Here is a 24378-nt window from a genome sequence, read left to right on the forward strand (position 1 = left end):
TACCTCTCTGTTCCTGCCAAAATACAAAGGGAAAGGACCATCTTGGGCAGGTTGCCAGAAGTGCCACCTGGGTCTCCTGAAATGGCGTCAGCAAGAAGGGAGCAACTACATCCCATAACAGACTCAAAGCAGATGGTCACCTGCGGTGATAAGTATTACATTATTAAGCCTTTGATTTGTGATTGTACTTTGTGCTTTCCAGGCACTGAAGTTATGTTACTTGTGCGATGTTCCTCTCTGTTGCCCTAGACCTCATTGCTCGTTGTTTGGCCATGTGTTCCCATGGCTTATCCTCCAAAAAGCTTTACTCTGCAATCTTCTAACTCTCCTGCAAGAGGCTAGCTCATAGTAGGATCTCTGCCAGGCCCTCCAGCAGTAGGTATGGTGTTATTACATGGAATTGCCTTTAAAGGAATTTTTAAAAGCCTTTGGGGCTTTACTGTGGAAGCATAACTTAGTCACAGTATAACCTCATATGTGAAATTCAGTTAGCGTTCAGAGTTAGGAGTCCTAGTATAACATTGCATTCATTGATATTTAGTCTCTGGAGTCTCTTCTTCCATTGAATTTTTATGTTTTCAGCCCTATTTAACAATGGTCTTCCATAATGCATTGAGGCTCAATCTCAACTGTCCTCCTTTGAGATCTCGCTTGCCATCCCCTCCACACCTTTTTTATTTTCTGAAGATTTAGAATACAAATTTATAGTCTCTCCTATAGCTGAAGTTAGGAGTCACTTGATTCATAGGGTGCCTAGCTCCCTGGACTAAGATAGATGGCAGAATGTGCATAGAGATACATGATGACACAGTCACAAATCTAATTCTTTATGCAGCTAGTCTTTCAGAATTCTTAGCAAATTTTAATTTTTAATATTGTGAGCCTCAGCTGTAGTAATTCAGATTTAATTATCATGTGATCATGCTGGGGTGATTGTTTTTAGTGCAGCCATAGGAAAGCAAAGTTGGCAGCTGGGCTGCAGCTGTGCCCCAGCTGGTTTTATCTGAGTTGAATTCAGAGGGAAAAGTGGCAGCATGCTCACCAGCTCCAGAAGATAGTCTTCTTTGGTCATACAAAGCAATACTTGCTAGATGTTTTTTGAGCTAGTGCAATTAATACCCAATTAGTGAGACTTCACTATAAAGGTATTAAGAACATAGTCCATGTGTAGTGGACATGTCATCATTGTTTCTTTACAAATTAAATAAACTTGCTACATAGAAAATTTACTTTATATAATTAGACAGTGTTTTCCCTAAAGTACAAAAACATGCTCTTAAATTTGGCTGTCTTAAAGTTCTCTGAACTTGTAAGATTTTGACCTACCATATCTGATTTTTGCCTGAAAATATTTTATAGATGCTGAGTACAATAGCATATTTATGTTTAAAAATACTAAGTTGGTTTATTGATTTTTTAAATTAATTTTTACTAGAATTTCCATCAGCTACTTTTGGCTTTCCTATAGGAAAAGAATTCTTGCAGCTTAGATTAATCAATATTGTCCCTATTGTAAAAGACACTATATTGAAAGCTGTAATACAATTTTCACCATGCATAATAACAAAGTGTCTAACATCCATAATTATTAAGAATTTTACCCATCAAAGTAAAATTATGAGTAATTTTACTCATAAGAAAAATAGCTAAGAGTTTTGAACAAGTAGTTCATAGATGAAGAATTATAATTTGCAAATCATAAAGTCACTAATATTTAAAGAAATGCACATTTTAATATGTTCTACAAGAAGGCTCTTCCTCATGCATTAAACTCTCAATGTAAATGTGATACTTAGTGAGGCTGGTGCAAATAAGGAAAGGTTCCCTCATGCCAGGCATTCCTAAAATTCTCTTGGGAATGAGTTCTCACAGTACGACTTCTGGTTGAAGGCTTTCCCATATACAACATATTCATATGATCTGTGCAACATGAATTCTCTGCTTTATGATTAGATCTGATTGAATGCTCTGATGCATACTGAGAACTGATTATCTGGATACCAGGGTAACTGAATGGAGCCCTTATCACAGTCACTGCATTGATAGGCTTTATCTTAAGTATGAGCATTCTGGGTTTCTTCATATTTGACATTTGAAGGCTTCCTCACAGTTAGTTCACATATAGGTTTCTCTCCTGTATGAATTTAGTGACGTAGTTGAAGATGTGATTTCTTAGCAAAAGACTTCTCACAGATGCTGCATTCATGAGGTTTCTCTGAAGTATGAATCTTCTGATGAGTAGGCAACTCTGATATCTGTCTGAAAGCCCACCAACATTCCGTACAAACAAAGAGTTTTTCTCTAGTATGAATATTTTCTGGGATGAAAGAAGACTTAATCTTTTGGTGAGAGTTTTCCACACTGAATACATATATATGGTTTTTCTCCTGTGTGAACTCAACAGTGCCCTAGGAATTGTGGTATCTGGCTTGTTTTCTTATTTTATTCTAAATACTTGGGATCATTGCTAGTGACAGCCTCCTAGTCCTGAGCCACAGCCAACCCTTCAGCCTCACTGAACAATGTGATTGGTACCAGATTATATATATTTTTGTTTTATATCTGAATACATTAAGGTGAAGTTGGATTATTTTCTGTCACATAATTGAAATGGTTCCACATTACATTATTGGAAAATCATTTGTTTTATATTGACCCATTATCTGATATTTTACCATTGAATGGCATTTTTATTATCTTTGTGTGATTGTCTTTCAATTGAAGTTTTTGAGGGATATATGCAGCATTTTGTCATTAAATTTGTGCAGATACATATGATGGTTTCTCTGTTATATTTTATAATATATAAAACATGCTAAAATTGTTACAGCAAGAATATTTGTTTTCTTAATCTTGTTACTCTCATTGTGATAAGTTTCTTATTATCAAAAATGGCCCAAATAGTTATCAACTTGTGTTTCATTGTCATGGGTTTAATGTACAAATAGAGATATTATTAATAGTATTTCCCAAGTCTTTAATATTTCATTTTTATTGGATGTGAGATCATCTGCCAGAGTTAATTATTAATTTCATATTATTTGTGTAAGTATCATTTCTTGAGTGTTTATACATAACAGATACTGTGAAGAATATTTTATGTACCATCTCATTTAATCATCTTAGTAATTTTTAGTATGAAACTAGGTTTTCAAGTTGGTAATGGTTTCAGACTGGCTATGTAAAGCGTAAGTAGCGTGGTTTGAAGTGATTCATTCAAAAAATGTATAAAATCAGAATAATAGAAGCTAAATTACTCAAATCTTGCTCAGATATAAGATTTTTTTTCAGCTTTCATAGGAATCTGCCCTTTGATTAGTGAGAAAATACAGTCTTCTGTTGAAGCAGAGAATTTGACAGTCATGACATTATATTGTGAACTTTTAAGTTTTACTGCTTTATTTTCTATAAATTACTGCATTTCTCTAGTAATTTCGCAGTGTAAATGCTGAATGAATGTGATTAGCAGGCTTAGAGCATCTGTGAATACTGCCTGGTTTTTGGTTAGTTGTGTTTATTCCTAGTTCTGTGTTCTATTGAATTGGACTTTGCTTATATAAAGAAAAGTCTATAAAGCTACAGGTAAGAAAAGTTGGAATTTCTTCCTTGGGGAAATCTCAAATGTAGAGTTATAAGTAAATATTAAGGTTCAAAATGGGCAATATAATGAGCACATTCAAGGAATTTGTAAGTATTTATGTAACACTTCATGTTTACAAAATGTTTTACAGCCATATTCATTAATTTACATAAGTCCCTTGGAAGGTAACAATGTTATTACATGTGTTTTATTAAGCAAGACAGGTAAAATATAGGCAAATTAAGTGGCAGAAAGGAAGAGACATTAAAACATTTATTCTGTGACTTGCGCCTATATCCTAGAGCGTGCTGCTGCATTAAGGAAATAAAGAAATAAAATGCTTCTGTTTTGTTATAGACTTGATCATGGTGCCTATTTGGGTAATTGTTTATATATATTAATATAGTTTTATATATTTTTTATTTTTTGATTATGAGACACAAAGGCCTTCCAACACAAATTTCAATGTATGAAATATCTCAACTTAATAACTGAAGGATAAGATCCTGGGTTATAAATTCTCCATTAAATGTTGCAGTTATCATGATCAACAGATTGGTGAATATGTCTGGTGCCTGCTCAGTATTGGTCTAGATAGAATATACCATGGGACCAAAAAAGATATGACCCTGGAGAGCTCACTTTGGTGGCCACACACTGCCTGCAGGCTGCTTGTTCTCTGCCACTCTGTTTTTTTGGGAGGACTTTCTTTTCCCTCTCATAGAATAGCAAATTTCTGCTAAAAAGTAATAAATTTGCTCAAAATATCAAAAAGGTACGATTAGAATATCTTCCATAGTAAAAGAGATTAAAAATAACCTAGACTCTTTCATTAGAAAGCAGAGGGAGACATGACAAATTATTGCATTCAATTAACTTTTCTTTTACTTACTGAGTGCCCAGAAATTGCTTTAACACCCTGAGGTGTGACCATAAGGTAATGAGGAGTGATTTTTAAAAATAAATATACCATAAGGTACACTGTTTAAATGAGTGCTATTCTTCAATGTAGCCACTCTTTACACTAATCCAACGATGCTGTCATTGCAAGAAATATTTTTAGAACTTGTCCTTTTTAATTGCCGTTGGAAGCCATTTATGGACTGTAGAAGAAAACAGTCTCACATTGACTTAAAGTCACACCATATTTTTTAAATCAACCCCTCCCCTGCAAAGAAATTTATTACCCAAATAGATTACTGACCTTTTCACTAACCTTTGTTCTGCATTTTTTTCTTTTCAAAATCAGTTCTATAATTTAAAAAATAACAATTTGCCATCAACAAGGATATTTATTTCCTTTTTATTTTGAAAAAAGTTATTAAAAAATCTATATCACAAAACAGTAGACAAAATAGTAGTTTCCATATATCCTTCACCCAGCTCCCTCTAATGTTAACATCTAACATAAGTATAGTACGGTTACCAAAATCAGGAAATTAACACCAATAAAATACTATTTGGTAATCGGTAGACATCATTTAAATTTCTCCAATTTTCCCCACTAATGTCCTTTTTCTGCTTCAGGATCTGATCCAGCATCCCGCATTGCATTTAGTTGTCATGACTCCTTATGCTGTTCCAACCTGTGACAGTTCCTAATGAGGACATTTAAAGGAAGTGTGCCCCTCCCCCACCAAAAGGGAGAAAGAGCCATAGACTCTGAATGTAATTCCAAAAATATCTTTGTCTCTGTAGCTGTCTTGTCAATTACTTTCTTTTATTTATTGGATTTTTTGTAACCTGTGTACCAAATTTATGCATATTGCAGCAATGAGAAGAACGGTAAGATATGCTTGGGCACAAAGGAGTTGTGAGGACAACACATCTGTCCATAGCCATGGTGCAGGTGTATTTTGAGCTCTGCGGATTTTTTTATAATGCTTTCACATTTGGTTCAAAATAGTTTTAAATCTTCATTATGATTTCTCATTTGACTTGATCCTCATTTATAATAGCTCTTGTGTGTGTTGTGTGCGTGTGTATGTGTGTGCGCGTGCGTGTGTGTGTGTGTGTTCATTCATTTCAGGAACTTTATCTGTTAAAATTCTTTGAGGCCAGTGTTTAAAGTATGTTCTTCAAGGGAAGATTCCTATTTGCTCCCATCAGATGCTTGTGAACACTTCAAATGCAGGGAACTGCCAAACCAGTTCTTTTTTTTTTTTAATTGAGACAAGGTCTCTGTCACCCAGGCTGGAGTGCAGTGTGCGATCGTGGCTCACTACAGCCTCGACCTCCCTGGCCTCAGGTAATCCTCCCACCTCAGTCTCCCCAAGTACAGGCATGTGCCACCCACTAATTTTTCTAATTTTTTCTGTAGAGACAGGGTGTCACCATGTTGTCCATGTAGCTGAGACTGTAGGCACGTGCCACTGTACTCAACTAATTTTTCCAGTTTTTTTTGTAGAGACAGGGTCTCACCATGTTGTCCAGGCTGCAGTTGTTGATGTTAATTTCTAAGCTGCAGGTTTTTAGGCCATATAAGTGGTTTAAGTTTCTAGCCCTAAATCACATTAGGCAGGTTTTAGATAGAAATTCTCATTAGGGCAGAGATCTTTGTTACCCAGTGCCTGGAAAGGTGCCTGACAAAAACAGGCCCTCAATACATATTCATTGAATGAAAAAATGAATGAATGGGGAAGACCCTTGTTCCCTGCCCCTTTTTTCCGGATATATCCAGAGCCACATCTGAGAAGGGCAGGTCTGCTGCTTCAAGGTGGGTTTTTTGTGGGTTTTTTTTCTTAGTTTGCCCACTGAGGGTGTCACCCTTTGGGAGCCTGGAAGTCTCAACTTTAAGTAAGGGTCCTCATTTAATGTCTTATCCTGCTTGGGCCCAGGCTCTGTCTGCTATCCTCCCAACTCTCTTGCCATGTGCCCATTTAGAACCCAGGCTCTAGTTCATTAAGGATTGGCAACTGCTCTCAGGAAAGAATCCTCCCAAGTTTTTTTCCTTTTGAGAAATGTTATTTTTTTCAGTTGTTTCTGGCTTACATTTATTTCTGTTACTCTCCAGCTGAACCATGCTTAAAAAGACATATTTTATGTTTTAGATGTGATGTACTAGTCTTCTATCATATTGCTAGGAGTGTGATTCTCTGTAACAATTTCTTTAGAGAAGGTATAATGTGAAGTAAAAATTAATATGGAGGAATGGGTTATAGGGAAGTTAGTGTCCCTGAGTTCATGAGATTATCTCTTTACGCCCTGGAAGTTATTTTTTTCTCTTGTGTTTCAAGTTAGAACTTTTTATTATCTCATAGATTAATCACACAGCTGTCACTTATTGAATGACTCTTGTGCATCAGGCATTTTACATATATTATTTCTAATCATTATAACAGCTTTGCAACCAGGCTTTAGCAGCTTTATTGTAAAAGTGAAGAACCTAAAGCCAGAGCATTTATGAAACTTTTCCAATGATTCCAGGCAGTGAGAAATTGTAGTAGACATGTTTTATGGCACCTGCTTACCATGCTTCTAAGAGGCGTTATTCCTCCTTGTTGAGGAGTAACAGCCCTGGTTTGTACCATATGACCCCATCCCCATCTCCTAGTCAAGTGATCTAAGGATCCACAATCCTTAGCTTGGTAAGTGCCCTCTTGCTAACCTAAAAATGAAAAAGTCAGCACCTTGCTTTATAGGGAATTCCAGAAGCATTTCCATAAACTTATTAAGCCAATGATCACCTTTATTCCTACTATCATTTAGTATTGTTATAGTAGCACTAGACAAAGGAGTCTTACAAGAAAAAGAAATTAGAAATAAAAAACTAGAAAGGAGGCATATTAACCATACCTTCTAAGTAATATGATTGTATATTTGGAAAAACCAAGTGATTCAACTAAAAAATTTACAAAAATAAAAGAATTCATAATGACAGATTCTGAGAAAGAAGAACATTGAGGTGGGACTAGACCAATTTTTGTAAAATGTATTAAGCTACAATAACTTAAAGACTGTGGTGCTGGTATAGATAGTTAAATGGAAAAAAATGGGACATCCAAAAATAAATTTGGAAGGAGTATAAGATATATATACATATCTTATATATATATTTCACATAAGATAATGTTGGCATTGCATATCACAATAAACACTGGAGCATTCAATAAATCTTACCATTAGGCAAAGAAATGGAGTTGAATTTATATCTTAAGCCTTATCCAAAAATAAATCCTTGGGTAGAACAATGATTTAAATGTGAAAAATAAAATCAAAAAAGTATTGGAAGACTATCTAAGGTTATTTAAGATAATTTCTACATTAGAAAGTCTTTTCAAGTATAATATAAAGCACAGAAGCCATAAAATAACTAACTTTGAATACTAAAAAACAAAGTTTATGCATAACAAGAAAATCCATTATAAGCAAAGTCAAATGACAAATGAAAATCTGGAGAAGATATTTCACATGTATCACGGACCAAGACTATTTTCCCTATTGAATAGAGAGCATCTACAAATAAACAAGAAAGCAATGACCAGCGATGGGTAAAGGATAAGGACAGATCACAGAAAAGTAAGCACAAGTGCTTTTAAAATTTAAGAAAAAGATATCAGACTTCACTCATGATGAAAATTAAATGGAAAACATGACATATCATATTATTGAAGATAAAGAAGCTTAATCAAAACTGGCTATAAAGGGTTTGAGAAAGCAGTTGGTTTTATACTTTTTGGTGGAATGATAAATTGATAGATACAACTTCTGTGAAGGCCAATCTATTAAAAAAAACTTAAATGCATGTATCCTTTGACTAAGCAATTCCACTTAAGGAATTTTCCTACATTTGTATTTTTCATTTGAGCAAAATGACTGACATAAGTATAGTTATTGCATCAATACTTGTAATAGCAGAGGACTGGAAACAATTGTCATCAATAGGGGACTGAATTAGTATATTATGGTACTCCATGGAATATACTGTGCAACTTGTTAAAAGAATGAGGAAGTTCTGCAGTGGTAATGGAACAAAATCCAAGATGCATTATTAAATAAAGCAAAATGAGAACAGTATGTCTAACATGCTCTCCTTTGTATAAAACACACACACACACACACACACACACACACACACACACACAAATGCATAGCTTATCTTTGTTGTAAGGTTGTTTCCAGGGAGGGGTTTTGCTGTGTGAGAAACAGGAAAAAGAGACTTTCTTTTCAGTGCAAATCCTTTTATATTTTATCATTTTCAGGCTTTGCCTGTTCCATAAAAATAAAATTAACCATATAAATGTCAGGAATGATCTTTTCTTTTCTTTTTTTTTTTCTGAGACAGAGTCTTGCTCTCTCCTCCAGGCTGGAGTGCGGTGGCATGATCATGGCTTACTCCTCAACCTCTCAGGCTCACGTGATCCTCCCACCTCAGCCTCCTGAGTAGCTGGGATCATAAGCGTGTACCACCATACCTGACTAATTTTCTTCTTGATTTTTAGTAGAGTCAGAATCTCACTATGTTGCCCAGGCTGGTCTTGAATTCCTGGGCTCAAGCAATCTTCCCACCTTGGCCTCCCAAAGAGTTGAGATCGCAGGCATGAGCTACCATACCTGGACAGGAACTTAGTCTTTTAAAAAGTTAGATGATATCAGCTGGGCATGGTGGCTCACGCCTGTAATCCCAGCACTTTGGAAGGCCGAGCCGGGTGGATCACTTGAGGTCAGGAGTTCAAGAGCAGTCTGGCCAACGTGGTGAAACCCCATCTCTACTAAAAATACAAAAATTAGCTGGGCATGGTGGCGCATGCCTGTAGTCCCAGCTATTCGGGAGGCTGAGGTGGGAGAATTGCTTCAATCCGGGAGGTGGAGGTTGCAGTGAGCCGAGATTGCACCATTGCACCCCAGTCTGGGCAACAGAGGGAGACTCCGTCTCAAAAAAACAAAACAAAACAAACAAGCAAAAAAAAAACTGTTGGTTGCATTTCAAAAATCTAATTGAAAAGACTTTGTGCACAAGCAACTGCATGGAATTTCATTTATCCGTCTTGGATAAAAAGCCTAGTTGGTCCTGCTATGATTTGACTCTGTGTTTCTTCAGGCTCTAAGTATTCCAAAATGATGCATTAGCTCCCTGGACTCTGTGCATCAGAGACCTATGATGTGCTATTTAAATCATCTGGCAAATTGATGTCTGGGGGAATGGAATTCTTTCCCCCATTTTTTTAAAAAATTAAATTTTGTAATGGTGACACATTGTATAATAAGGACATATGAAGATTGGAGCTATCATTTTGGAAATGTCCTTAAATGGAAGGAGGAAATGATAGACTCATAGTACCATCCAACAGTGTGGGTTCAGCCTATTTTCCATTCCTACCACAGAGCTGCTGGGTGACTCTGAGTAAGCAGTTTCATCCAATTTTACTGTAAGCCTTTCCATTCCTAATAGAGGTGCAATAGTATTGGTACCTGTCTTATTCAGAGAGTGGCAGATTAAGAAGACTTTGGGTGATTTCTAACTTCTAGCAGCCGTACACACAAAAAAATCTGTACAATATAGTGTGTTTTTGTACTTAGATATTTCGTGTGATGGCTCTATTTTTTGAAGCCATAGAATAATTCTTCCTTAAGTGAAACAGTGAACTAGCTCCTTGATGTCACTGAGTTTGTGAATTATTTTCATTCATTTTGATTAATACAGAGGCCTCACAAGCTATTAAGGAGAAAAAAAGAAGACAGGTTTTCTTATTCTTATTTTAATGATGAGATATATACAGTTGAAAGGAATTATGTAAGGCTGGGTGTGGTGGCTCACACCTGTAATCTCAGCATTTTGGGTGGCCGAGGTGGGTGGATCATGAGGTCAGGAGTTCGAGACCAGCCTGGCCAACATGGTGAAACCCTATCTCTACTAAAAATACAAAAATTAGCTGGGCATTGTGGTGGGCACCTGTAATCCCAGCTACTTGGGAGGCTGAGGCAGGAGAATCACTTGAACCTGGGAGGTGGAGGTTGTAGTGAGCCGAGATTGTGCCGTTGCACTCCAGCCTGGGTGACAGAGCAAGACTCTGACTCAAAAAAAAAAAAAAAAAAAAAAAGATTATGTAGCTTTCTCAAGCTCTCATGAGAAACAGGTGACAAAGTGAAATTTTCCTGCATAATGTCACATTGGATGAGAAATGTATCCTCCTTATTTAAAATGTTACATCAGGGAGTCATATGCTTCATGGTGCACTCATGCCAGCAGTAACATTATTGAGCTCCATATGAGACACACAGCAAAGTGGTTTAAAAATTGCATAGGGCTGTAGCATTCATTTACACAACATTCAAAACAAAACAATTACTGAATCAAGCAAGTGGAAATGCAGAATCTAAGGGGGTGAAAAAAAAGATTGTCTTGTGTTTATTTCTTTTTTAATTCTCTCATTGTCTTTAGTTGATATTCCTCTCAGATGCCAGATACCCGTCATTGTTGCCAGATGACTGGGCTGTGCTGGCTCATCAAGGGGCTGTGGCAGTGCTTGTTCCATGAGAGCTGGAAGAAAAACTGCAATGGAAAAGCACACGCAGTCGTTTGTAAGTAGCTGGCTATGCAATTCTCAGTGCCCTGTGTTCATCTGAATGCGAACTTAATCTGATATTGCTTAGAACTGGGGCTTCATCAGTGCAAATGACTGTGCTTGCACGCTGAACTTCAATATTTGTGAGCAGTGGCAGGGCACTTTGGTTAATGTGTACATATCCAGGTTTGTAGAAAAAAAAATCTGTGCAATTTGACTGTGGTCAGTTTAGTTGCCAGGAGAATTGGATATTCCTGGGAAAAGAAAAAAAGTGTCTCACTTCTGGAGCCATTGTAACCATGTAGGTATTTAAGAGTTTTTTTTTTTTTCTTTTAAAATATATAAATCCCTTTTTGGATGATTAGTCAGTTGATCTTAAATATCATGTAATCTGCCATGAAAATTGATGGAAGGCTCTGTTCTTAGAACTGTAGCTCCATTGAAACTCATTCTCATGGTGTCATTTAGAAAGCACCAACGTCCCATAGGACCACATGAAAACCGAGTTTATAAAGGAGTTATCAAAATGATACCTAAGAAGTTGAAGCAAGTCATCCCATACCTGATCTTCATGATGACTATCAACACTTATGTTAGATGGGTACTCTCATTAATCCTGGTGTTTTCCCATGATTTCTCTGGTGCTAGATCTGATATGAATAACTTGGTTGCAATAATTATAATATAAGGGAGATTGAATTATATACATCTTTGTTTTATAGCTATATGGTTTTTTTGTGCTAATAATTTTTTACCATAGTAACAACAAAAATCATTCTTTTATCAGTTTTTAAATATTCATATTCATACTTAGCGCTTTCCTTAGTTTATGTAGCCTTGTTTCCTGAGCATGTTTGCTGCCTTGATTCTATTGTTGTGCATGCTCTTGTTCTGGGGGAGCCATTTAGGTTTTGTGTATGCCAAAAAAAAGTCTCATACACAGCAGTTACAAAATTACTTTCCGCCTTTATGGATTATTTTATATTCAAGTCTTCTAGTCCTAAGTCGTTGTCAGCAAAGATTGGAATCAGCAGTCAGAAGTGTTCTACTCCTTTGAATAACTGCATAAAACTATAGCCCCTCACCAAAGAAAATGGGTTTGCATGTATGACACATTGATCAGCATGAGATTGCTGCTGAGCTGGAGAAGAGACTGTGCAGTGACTTACTTGACAGCAGAGGTGCTTTTTACTTCCTTAGTGCTTAAACTGCAGCATCTGTTCCATACCACAAGTGAGCAGCTTGTTTTCCAATCAAAATGGATTCTTCTGCAATTCGACCTTTTTTGGAAATTAGGTACACTTTCCAACATATATGTTTTGAGGCCCTTGAGTATTTGAAACATTTCCTAGTCTACTTTCCCAGACTTAAAAGATATCATGTGTGAAATATGTGGAATGAGAATCTCAAGGTGTTTGGGTGGATTCCTTCTATGGAGAATATATTTGCTTATTGCAGTTTCTCAATAAAGACTTTAAAGTAGCTAAGGGAAAATCTAAAAGCACCTCTTCAGAACTGAAATAATTTATGTCTGCTGGTATAAATACAACCTTCCAGAGTATAAGCTAATGAGCCACCTCAGATACCACCTCCTTTGTGAAGCCTTCTCCACCACCCTTAAAAGAAAGTAGTCATCCTCTGCTCTGCTTTTCCAAAGCACTTTGACCCTCTGTAAAAGGGCTTATCTCATATATGTGCCTCAAATTATATTTTTTCATCTCTCTCCCTATTTACCATGGAAATCAGGATGGAGATTTTGTCTTATTTATTTTTGTATTTCCCAAACTACTCCACCCAGACCATTGAATGTAGCTATAGATCAGGCAACCACCCCAACCCACCTGGTTTCCTCCTGAGTGGTCTGTTGACTCCCTGTGCTCTGCTAGGATTATATGCTCTTAAAAGCACTATTCACATACCGTTTCAACGATTTGTTTATATAGCTGTCTCTTCTATTAGACTGCAAATTCCATGGGGATAGGACTAAGTCCTCCATCTGTATTAGCCCAGGGCCTAGCATAATGCTGCAACACAGAGTACTCATTAATTTGTATTGAATGAATGTTGGATTTATTCAGTGAATGGTGGCCTTGAGTATATGAATGGGAAATATAGGGGCTCATTTTCCAAAGTTAGCGGTACTGTATAGTGATAATTCATAAATAACAATTGTACATTGTAACACACACACACACACACACACACACACTATAATGCTTTTTGTCCCTGTAGAACCACAAGTAACAGTGAAGTATTCTGCTTTATTATGTTGATATCATCATGATAGGAAGGATATGTTGCTTATTCACTCTTTTTTTTTTTTTCTTTTTTCTTTTTTTTTTGTTGAGACAGAGTCTCTCCCTGTCGCCCAGGCTGGAGTGCAGTGGCGCGATCTCGGCTCACTGCAAGCTCTGCCTCCCGGGTTCACGCCATTCTCCTGCCTCAGCCTCCCGAGTAGCTAGGACTACAGGCGCCCGCCACCACGCCCAGCTAATTTTTTTTTTGTATTTTTAGTAAAACCCAGAGATGGTATTCTGTCATTTCTTAGAAGGTTAAGTAGAATTTATCTGTTATCAGATAGAATTAAATTTTAGAGTTTTCATTGTATCTCATGATGGAATTGCCTGTTAGTTTGTGTCCCCCAGGAATGTAAATTCCCTGTGAGTAGGTGCTATACCTTCTATGCTGAGGTTCCTAGCATAGGGCTTGGAGAGCATGGTAGATGATCAACAAATATCTGTTGAATGGAATATAAAAATGAATGTATGGTACAATTAGAAAAACCCATAAAAATTCGTTAACTTTAAAGTGAAAATTCTTTTTACCGCTTGGGAAGTATCACTGGGACCAAATGGCTTTTAAGATAAATGTAGAAACCTTCTGAACATGGCAGTATTTAGAAGCTAGAATATGGGTTTGGTTTTGATTGTTCCAAGTTCTTCCTTTGGAAGATCAAACTTCATTCCTTTAGAAGCTTAATCCTTTTTGTGTCTCTATCTTTAGCTTAGATTCTCACCCAGAGAAATAGACCTTCAGAAAAGTGAATGTGAAGAGAAGTCAATTAGATCGTAAGAGTAAAGTTTCTTTGCAATCAAATTACCTGTAATTTTCAGGTCAAACCTGACAGAGTGTAGGTTTCATTAAAAAGGGGCTTACAGGCCAGGCACCAGTGGCTCACTCGTATAATCCCAGCACTTAGTGAGGCCAAGGTGGATGGATCACTTGAGGTCAGGAGTTCGAAACTAGCCTGGCCAACATGGTGAAACCCCGTCTCTACCAGAAAATACAAAAAATAGCTGGGTGTGGTGTTACACGCCTGTAGCCCCAGCTACTCTTGAGGCTGAGGTGGGAGAACCACTTGAACCCGGGAGGCAGAGGTTGCAGTGAGCCAAAATCATGCTGCTGCACTTCAGCCTAGGTGACAGAGTGAGACCTTGTCTCAAAAAACACTTGAGTGGGAGGGCTTATAGATACTGCTCTGTATCTCTGCTCTCAAATGATATGAACTTGGTAACAAATACATAGCTCTTACTAAGTTAGCATTCATAATTTTAATTTAAACTCTCAAGCTAGTTTTGGTAGCTCTCTATTTTAAAAGAGTTAATATGTAGTTTTTCATTGAAATTAATTTTTCTTTACTCTGAAAGGTAATTTCCTAGAGATGAGAAGGTATCTAGCCTTTTCCTCTTCTTAGGAGACACAAACTAAGCCAGTTGCAGTATCATTTACTACTTTGTATCTTGCTCTTTTTTGTCATCAAGGGCACTGGTCTTGCTTCTGGAAGAATGCACTGTGAATGAGAAAGCCACAGAAGGATTTAGCTGTAGGAGATCCTTTACTTAGAGGCTTTTATTTTACAGGTGAGGAAATCGGCTCTGAGATGTTAACTTACTTGTTTAAGGTTACACAGCAAGTCCATAGTAGAGCCTAAACTAGAACCTAGGTCTCTTGGCTGCTTGTTCAAGCCTCTTTCTACTATCCCTTATGAGTTTTCTTTGTATACTGAGGTAGGATGCTCACTTCCAGGCAAACACTGATTGCTGAAACTGAGAAACTGAGAACTCTATGAGTTTAGAGTTTGGGCTGACAACACAGCTAAAACTTAAAGACTTACATATGTCACATTATTCTTTAACTAGAGAATAATTTAGTTTAACATCAATTTGGTAGTTTAACTACAACTACTACATTATACCTAGTGTCTGGTTCAATGTAGATACCACAGGGCAACAGCAGTGAGGTGCCTGTCACTTAAAAGGGGAAATTAGATTTTTCCCTAGAGTTAAACTAGAAATCGATAAGCACAGGATCACAGTGGAAATTTACACAATTTTCTTAAATACTATGATCTTGAAAGAATAAAAGACTTGACTGCAACACTAAATAACAGATATTAGTCAGAAAAGATGTTGGTCATCTATAGAAGCATGGACAAGATTAAATCGCAAAGTAAAGGTTGCCTGTGCCTACAAGCAGAGTGTACTTCAGTGGTTCTCAAACTTTAGTATATACTTTAGAATTAACTGGAGGCCTTGTTAAAGTACCAATTGCTAGGCCCTATCCCCAGATTCTTATGGCCCAAGAATTTGCATTTCTAACAAGTTCCTAGATGATAGTGATGCTGGTTGGGGAACAACATTTTGAGAATCATTGGTCTGTAGGTGTGTTAGTTTTCTACTGCAGTGTAACCACAAAATTAACAGCTTAAAACAACAGCCATTTATTAGCTCACATTTCTGTAGACAGAAATCCAGGACAGTATGGCTGAGTTTCATATTCAGGCTGAAATGAAATCAAGGTGTTTGTTGGCAATGTTCTTACCTGGAGCTCATGGTCCTCTTCCAAGATCATTCCTTTTATTGGCGGATTTCATTCCTTTGCAGCTATAGAACTGAAGTCTTGTTTTCTTGGTATCAGCCAGGGACTGCTCTCAACTCCTAGAGGTTGTTCTCTGGTCCATAGAGGGTGCCTTCAGAGGAGAAAATACACTAGTGTGGCTGACTCAAGTGTTCCTGGTCTATGTAGCAATTGATTTTCTCTGAGGAGATTAATAAATCAACATTCTGATTATATACATCAGCCTCTGTGAATCTGCTTAATGTGGGTCTCCTCTTGCTGTGTTTAAAGATTGGGTTTTGAAACTGATTAGCTGAGATTTAGATCCTGGAATGAAGATAAATTCACCAAGATGAAAACCAATGTTGGGGAACAAACTGGGCAGCCAGCCCTCCCTTTTAGGAATCATCTCTCTATTGATTTACAACTGTATTTGTTCTTCAAACTTCTCATTGTATAGCATATCTTGGATTAAAGCCATGGTTAAAATTAAAATGGAAAAGAACTCAGAAATTCAAACAAAATATCTAATAATTTTTCTTTAGCCAATCTCCTCTAACTCTTTTTTTGTAGAAGTTGATTCTTTTACTGAAGCCTTGAGATCTCTGAGCATTATAAACTTTCTGAACTAAAGTAAGAATCCTGAAAATAAAATTTTAAAGGTGAAACGGTGGCAACTTCACTTCCTATGGAAATTCCTGTAAATATCAGATAAAAGTGCTTGGCAGTCACAAATTGTTGAGAGTTATCAAGTAAGCCTCCATAATCTACTAGTTCTTAATGCCTGATCTATATGGCTGATTTTGTGTGTGTGTGTGTGTGTGTGTTTGTGTGTGTGTGTGTGTGTGTGTGTCTTCTATTTACCAAATTTTGTTTTTTCATCCCTTAGGAAAAGTCTGGCTCTATTTGAGTATCAGTGGCTCAGAGGTTCTTTTATACAGATGTATTTAGCTAATTACTTTATGTGACTCAAATATCCAAATTTAGAATTATTAAATTCCTTTAGAGCAGATTGATAAACAGGATTATTGTTATTTTATTCTGTTGTCACATTGTTAGAGAATAAAACTCAATCTGTATTTGTAAAGTCAGTGACAACCATATCATTACATTGGCAAATTTTGTAGACTTAACTGAAACCACATCAAGCCTAAAAGGCTGCAGTGTCACTTAGAATTTTAAAAGTAAACTGCATACTATACAGCTGAAAATATTTAATTTTATAGAAGTTAATATAAAATGACTTAAGATTTTAGTTGTCTATAAACTCAAAATCTGCCTCAGTGTCATGTGCTTGTGATATGGGCTTTGGAGCTGCATTAACAAAAGTATATGTCAAGATCAAAGACGGACACATTCGCCAGGTGCGGTGGCTCACGCCTGTAATCCCTGCACTTTGAGAGGCCAAGGTGGGCGGATCACCCGAGGTCAGGAGTTCGAGACCAGCCTGACCAACATGGTGAAACCCTGCCTCCACTAAAAATACAAAAATTAGCCAGGCATGGTGTCGTACGTCTATAATCCCAGCCACTTGGGAGGCTGAGGCAGGAAAATCACTTGAACCCAGTGGGCGGAGGTTGCAGTGAGCCGAGATCTTGCCACTTCACTCCAGCCTAGGTGACAAAGCAAAATTCTGTCTCAAAAAGAATAATAAAAAAAAAAAGATCGACATATTCTTCCTATCTCTCTCTGTTCTGGTCAGACCACCTTTTGTTTGACTGCCATGTGTTCACAAAGATTTTTGATAAATGTTCATTTAGGAAGGAACCAATCAGATTATAGATTGGAAATCAAGTCACCTGAAGTACAGTTCAACAAGCTGAGATTACTTAGCCTAAAAAAGAGAAAACTTTGGGGATATGTTTAAGATAGACTTGTTTAATTATATAAACTAACCAGTTAATAGCATTTCTTATTGGAAGGATATTAAAGAGTTTACAGAGTCCAAGAGAAGGAGGAAGAATCAGGCTCAGAAAGGACAGGGAAAGAACAGCTTAAGAGGGCTCAGTAAACCTGGCAGTCACATTCTTCTGGGCTTCACTGCCAAAGTTATCACACTCCAGCAACTTTCAGTGTTTTTGTTAAGATTCAAAACTAGGGGATCTGGCTTGGGTCATATGTTCACTCTTTGGCTAAAGAATGGCAGGGAGTCTTGATCCCATTAGGCTGCATTCAGTGGGGTAGAGGTAATTTCCCTCAAAGAATTGGGGTGCTATTATCAAAATAGTAAGGAAATATATGCTGTACAGACAAAAAGTAATGAATATCCACAAAGGTTATGTGATCATCATCTTTGAATATTGGAAAGAGGAGGATGAACCTTGGTAAGGATGTAAGGCAATGGTTGGAATATCCATGGAGGCATATGTGTTTCAACATCAGGAAGAACATTCTAACAATTAGAGCTCTTAACAGGCTGTATTGTGAGTTATGGACTTCTTATTCATAGTAGGATATTCTTTTCATTGCATGTGGTGGAAACGTGACTTGAATGAACTAGCTTGGTAAAAAGAGGAAATTAGTGGAAAGATATTAGGAATGTCTCATGTGAACAAAGAAAGGATTGAACAGCCAAACTGTGGAGAGGGCAGACATCCCACTGGGCCCCAGAAACATCTAGAACCAGAGACTCAAATGCAGCTTTCCTTATTTCTCTTTCTTTCATCTCTGCTTCTCTCAGAGTATTAGCTCATTTTTCCTCTGCAGACTTTCTCTCTCATGCACATTATGTGAAACATGATTGCTAAACATGCCTGGGTTATACATCTCCCAGCAATGAAGAGAAACTCTCTCTAGCACATTTAGTGAGAAAAACCTTGGAAAAATTCTCTGGTCCTGGTTGGGCCAAGTGCCCAATTCTGAGCAAATCAACCAAGGCCAAGGGGCAGGACCCCTAGTTTGGTTCCAGTGCCTTCTCTGGACTGATCTCGGGATGGAAAAAATTGGCTCTTAGGAGAACTATAATTGAGAAAAGCAGTTCACAGAAAAAAGAAGGATGCTTTTTCCAGAAAAGAATGTGGTGGGCAGGCAATATAGTAACTGCATGTATTCAAAGGTTAGCTCAATCAGAAATATTAGAGAAATGAATCTTATGTTGGTGGGAATTTGAACTGGAAGAACTTGAAGTTCTTTCCAACTCAGAGATGATGTGATTCTAGTTGTTTTTCAGGTAAGGCAGGCACATATTGGTTTATATTTGGAATTTTCTTTTTCCACGTATTTCAACTCAAGGATTACTCTGTTTGGAAACTGAGGAATATTTATTCAGCTGTTTTTGAATTTGAGGATAGAGGAAAATGTTTTATTTTCTAAAAATGAATGTCTGGTAGAAGAGGAGTCATGTATGCTTTTTAAAAAATGGAACCTGTGGATTTAAAGTCACATTACCTTCAGAGACAGTACTCTTAAATCTGAATGATTTTTTTTTTTCTTTTTGAGACGAAGTCTCACTGTCGCCCAGGTTGGAGTGCAGTGGCGTGATCTCGGCTTACTGCAACCTCCACTTCCCGGGTTCAGGCGATTCTTCTGCCTCGGCCTCCTGAGTAGCTGGGACTACAGGCGCACACCACCACGCCCAGCTAATTTTTGTATTTTTTTAGGAGAGATGGAGTTTCACCATATTGGCCGGGCTGGTCTCGAACTCCTGACCTCGTGATCCTCCCGCCTCAGCCTCCCAAAGTGCTGGGATTACAGGCGTGAGCCACCATGCCTGGCCAAATCTGAATGATTTTTTTAAGATTATTTTGGCTTGTTAAGAAAACTTTTTTTTTGAAATAATTATATATTCATAGCAAGGTACAAAGAAATGTACAGCGAGGTCATATATATCCTTCACTCAGCCTTCCCCAGTGTTGACTTATTTCGTGGCTCAAGTACAATATCAAAACCTGGAAACCAATATGGGCACAACCCATAAAACTTATTTCACCAGTAATGCATGCATTCATTTTTGTGTGTCATCATGCGTAGCTTTGAATAACCACTAGCATCCATCAAAATGCCTCACTGTATTATCAGAAGCCTCTCATGCCACATCCTGCTAGCCACACCCACCCCATCTCATATTCCCTAACCTCTGGTAACCGTGAATCTGTTCTCCATCTCTGTAATCATGTCATTTCACAAATATTATATAAATGAAATTATACAGTATGTAGCCTTTTGTGATTGGCTTTTTCCACTTTTCTTATGGTTCATCCAAGTTGTTATGTGTATATAGAATTCATTTATTTTTATTGCTGAGTAGTATTTTGTTGTATGGATGTACCATAGTTTGTTTAACTGTTCACCCTTTTAAGGATATTTGGATAGTTTTCAGTTTGGGACTATTACGAATAAAGCTGCTATGAACCTTCATGTAAAATTTCTATGAGAAAAGTTTTCATTTCTCTGGGATATGTATCAAAGAGTACAGTCCTGGGTTGTATAGTAAATCTATTTTTAGTTTTAAAAGGAATTATCAGACTGTTTTCCAGAATGGTGATTCCATTTTACATTTCCACCAGCAGTGTATGAGTGATCCAAAATCATTTAGTGTTATCATTAATTTTTAAATGCCATTTTTGATAGGTGATAGTAATATTGTGATTTTAATTTACATTTTTCTAATGACTAATTGATGTTAAACATATTTTCATGTGTTTACTTGCCATCTATATATCCCGCTTGAGTGAAAGGTTGTCTGTGTATATTTTTTGCTAATTTTCTAATTGGATTATTTGATTTTTTAATGTTGAATTTTGGGAATTCTCTTCGCATTCTAGATACAAGTTCTTTGTTTGATATATGGTTTACAAATATTTGTCTCCCATTCTGTAAACTACCTTTTCATCCTGTTAACAGGGTTTTTCCAGAGCAAAGGTTTTACATTTTGATGAAGATGATTTTATGTTATTTTTATGATTAATATTTTAAGGAATGAAGTATACATTTTGCATACTTTTTATTGATCTTAAGAATTTTAAATTGCCAAATTACCTGCTCTACCTTCTTTTTCAGCTCAGATGTGTTACCAATGCGGATGCAGTTAAATTTTAAGATGAGTAAAACCTTTCAGTACATAGTGTTTAAGTGTAGTGGAATGTCTGTGTGTTCTACTCTATTCTAATATCTGCTTTTCTCTGGTGTTTTAATTAATGTGGCAAAGGAAAATCTCACTTTCTGAGGTAGTTTCATTTTGAGTTTCAGCAAGATTTAGTAACAGACTGGAAAGAGGACATGTGATTCTACTTGTACAATGGATTATTGTAAATAAACACCTCATATTACTAATATTTTTCTTTCTACACAACCCCAACCATATTAGACAGTGCAGCAACATCCCATGTTGCTTTGTTTATATAAATTTAGCCTTTAGCTTTTCCTTTTGGCAGCCCATTTGTTCATTCCAGAAATACTGCACACCTACCAGCTTTGTCAAGATTGTGCTGGGTTCAGGGTTATAATGGGGAATAGTATACACATAGACATAGGTTCTGCCCTCATGGAGCTTACAATTTGGTTCTCATTTCTTATTATGATAAGCTTGTGTTGCCTGTCAGTATTTCATTGATTTGATTGAATATCCTTACTTCCCATCTTCTGTCACAGAATCTTCCTCATTCATCCAAAATGCAGTATGTCCAAATCTTAGTGAATGCTTTCAGTGCTTTGGGAGTGGTTACATTCCATTAAGATTAAATCCAAGCCAAGCAAGTAATACTTACAAGCATGCACAGGAGAATATGAGATGAGGAGAGAAATCCTCATACTTAGTTAATTTCTTGCCGAGTAGAGAAATTTTCAGTAGAGCCTTAAGTTACCTCAGGGATGGCTGAAGATTCTAAATATGAGATTCCAAAGTCCACCATTCAGCATATTCTATAAAAAGAGACTCAGCCATTTGAACAAGCTAGCTAATCAAATGCCCTCTGCATAGTTCATATTTTTAAAAATCTTGGTCCTGTTATATTATTTATAAAAAAAGTGACTCTATATTAGTTTTAAGGTATAAATGAGACAGTTTTCCTATCTGTAAACTAGCTGATCTGTTTGTAGTCTGGCTTAAAATGTGACTTGCCCAAACATAGGAAAATCTTCCAAAACAGGATCTAGACTGTGCAGTTAAAAATCAAAATTAGTTAAGAATCAAACGTCTGAATTGAAAATTTAATTTTTAGTTAAATTATTTGCTATCCAGTCATCTTTAATATTTTGTTTTGCTGTGAGCAGGGTCACATATGACAAATTAAAGGTGGATCAGGCCGGGCACAGTGGCTCACACCTGTAATCCCAGCACTTTGGGAGGCCAAGGTGGGTGGGTGGATCACGAAGTCAAGAGATCGAGACCATCCTGTCCAACATGGTGAAACCCCATCTCTACTAAAAATACAAAAATTAGCTGAGCATGGTGGCACACGCCTGTAGTCCCAGCTACTCGGGAGGCTGAGGCAGGAGAATCGCTTGAACCCGGGAGGCAGAGGTTGCAGTGAGCTGAGATCACACCACCGCAACTGTAGCATGGTGACAGATGAGGCTCCATCTCAAAAAAAAAAAAAAAAGTAGACCAGCCATACTTTTAAAAGCTTATTGTAACAAACACATACTGCTTATTCCATGCTGGTGTGTTTTATGTTCTTTGCAAATGTTAACTAATTAAATCCTGACAATAAACCTTTATAAGATAGATATTATTAACCTCATTTTACAGATGATGAAACTGAGACAGAGGGAGACTAGATAACATGCCCAAAGTCATACAGTTAATAAGTGGCAGAACCAGGGTTCAAAACCAGTCCAGAGGCTATGCTCTTAACCACTATACAATGGTCCCATATTGTGGTTAATCAGGTATTTTTCCATATAACACAATAAAAGCATTGAACTCGGATTTTCATATATTTGAGAAAACAGTATGGAAAGGACAGATGGAGGTATAGAAGTTTTTGATAAGCTAGGCATGTTGGCTCATGCCTGTAATCCCAGCACTTTGGGAGGCCGAGGAGGGTAGATCACTTAAGGTCAGGAGTTCGAGACCAGCCTAGCCAACATGGTAAAATTCTGTCTCTACTAAAAATACAAAAATTGGCCTGGCGTGATGGCACACGCTTATAATCCCAGCTAGTCGGGAGGCTGAGGCAGGAGAATCACATGAACCCGGGAGGTGGAGGTTGCAGTGAGCCGAGACAACGCCACTGCACTCCTGATAGAAGGAAAATTGGACCTAAGGATTTGAGTTTTGACATTACTAGTACAAGCTGTGTGTAACTTTGGGGAAGGCTGCTACATTAGTTTCAGTTTCCTATTGCTATGGTAAGAAATTACCACAGATTTAAGTTACATAAAACAACCCAAATTTATTATTTTACAGTTCTTGAAAATTTTAAAATCAAAGTGTTGGGAGGGCTGTGTTCCTTCTGGAAGCTTCAGAGGAGAATCCATTTTCTTGCCTTTCCAGCTTCCAGAGGCCACCCGCATTCCTTGGCTCACGGCTTCCTGTTCCATCTTCAGAGCACATCACTCCAATATCTGGTTCCACTGCTACATTTCTTTTTTGTTTTTGACACTCTTGCCTCCCTTTTATAAGGTCCCTTATAATTACATTGAGTCTGTCTGGAAAGTCCAAGATAATCTCCTTATCACAAAATGTTTAATTTAATCACATCTGCAAAGTTCCTATCTCCATGTAAGACAGTATATTCACAGGTTAGAGATTAGGGCATTAACATCTTTGGGGGACTGTTCTTTTACCACAGTTACTTTATCTTTTTGGACCTCAGTTTCCTCGATTGCAAAATGAAGGGGCTAAGTAGCCGATCTTTGAGGATCCTTCCAATTCTAAGAACTCTGAAACTTCCAATCCTACCTTTGAATTCTTCTCGCTTTTATCAAAAGGAAAAAAGCTTTTGCTATTGAAATCCTATTTGCAAAGTATTTTTTCATATTGTATTTTAAACTTAAATTTCTCAGACTAAAAGTGTCAGGATAAACAGAAATTAGTAACAGAGGGGAAAAAACTAAGATGCTCACATCTGTGAGAGACAATACTCTTTAGCTGAGGTTTAAATGTAAGAGGTTTTGTTGTAGCCAAACTTGTGGACCTGCATTAAAGTGGAGAGTCATTTTGGATTTTTAGCAGTACATTGACTGATTTAGAACTCTTTTATTAGAGAGAAATAGAGAAGTATAAATAAAGCTCTATTATTAGTTTGCATCTGGCTATGAATTATAAAAACTTCAACTCCAGTGGCTTAAACAATAGGTACATTTAACATCCTATTATCTCACATAATGAGGATACAGGGCTGGTAACAGTTCAGTAGCTCAGTGATTTCTTTAAGAGCTCATATCCCTTCCATTACTCTGCTCTGCCATTTTTAGTGGGTAGGCTCTACTGTTAAACTGGGTCTCCTCATGTTTGCAAGATGGCCCCAACATTTCCATCACATCCTGAACTAACATTATCCAAAGGCAGAAGAG

General features: G+C 37.1%; 1 protein-coding gene across 20 annotated transcripts in view; it reads left to right on the forward strand.

The window, feature by feature from the left end:
- Window positions 1-24378, forward strand: part of RAD51B (RAD51 paralog B) — a 799436-nt gene that overhangs the window by 295902 nt on the left and 479156 nt on the right. For 2 of the 20 annotated variants that reach the window (XM_063715901.1, XM_054530776.2), the window contains exon 8: window positions 1-24378. This exon is cut by the window's right edge and continues 12757 nt beyond it. The exons of the other annotated variants lie outside the window; for them this stretch is intronic. In XM_063715901.1, coding sequence (XP_063571971.1) covers window positions 1-249 — 249 coding nt within the window. In that variant the 3' untranslated portion in view covers window positions 250-24378. 20 annotated transcript variants of the gene reach the window in all.

The sequence above is a fragment of the Pongo abelii genome, chromosome 15, assembly GCF_028885655.2.
Source record: "Pongo abelii isolate AG06213 chromosome 15, NHGRI_mPonAbe1-v2.0_pri, whole genome shotgun sequence".
Classification (NCBI taxonomy): Eukaryota; Metazoa; Chordata; class Mammalia; order Primates; family Hominidae; genus Pongo; species Pongo abelii.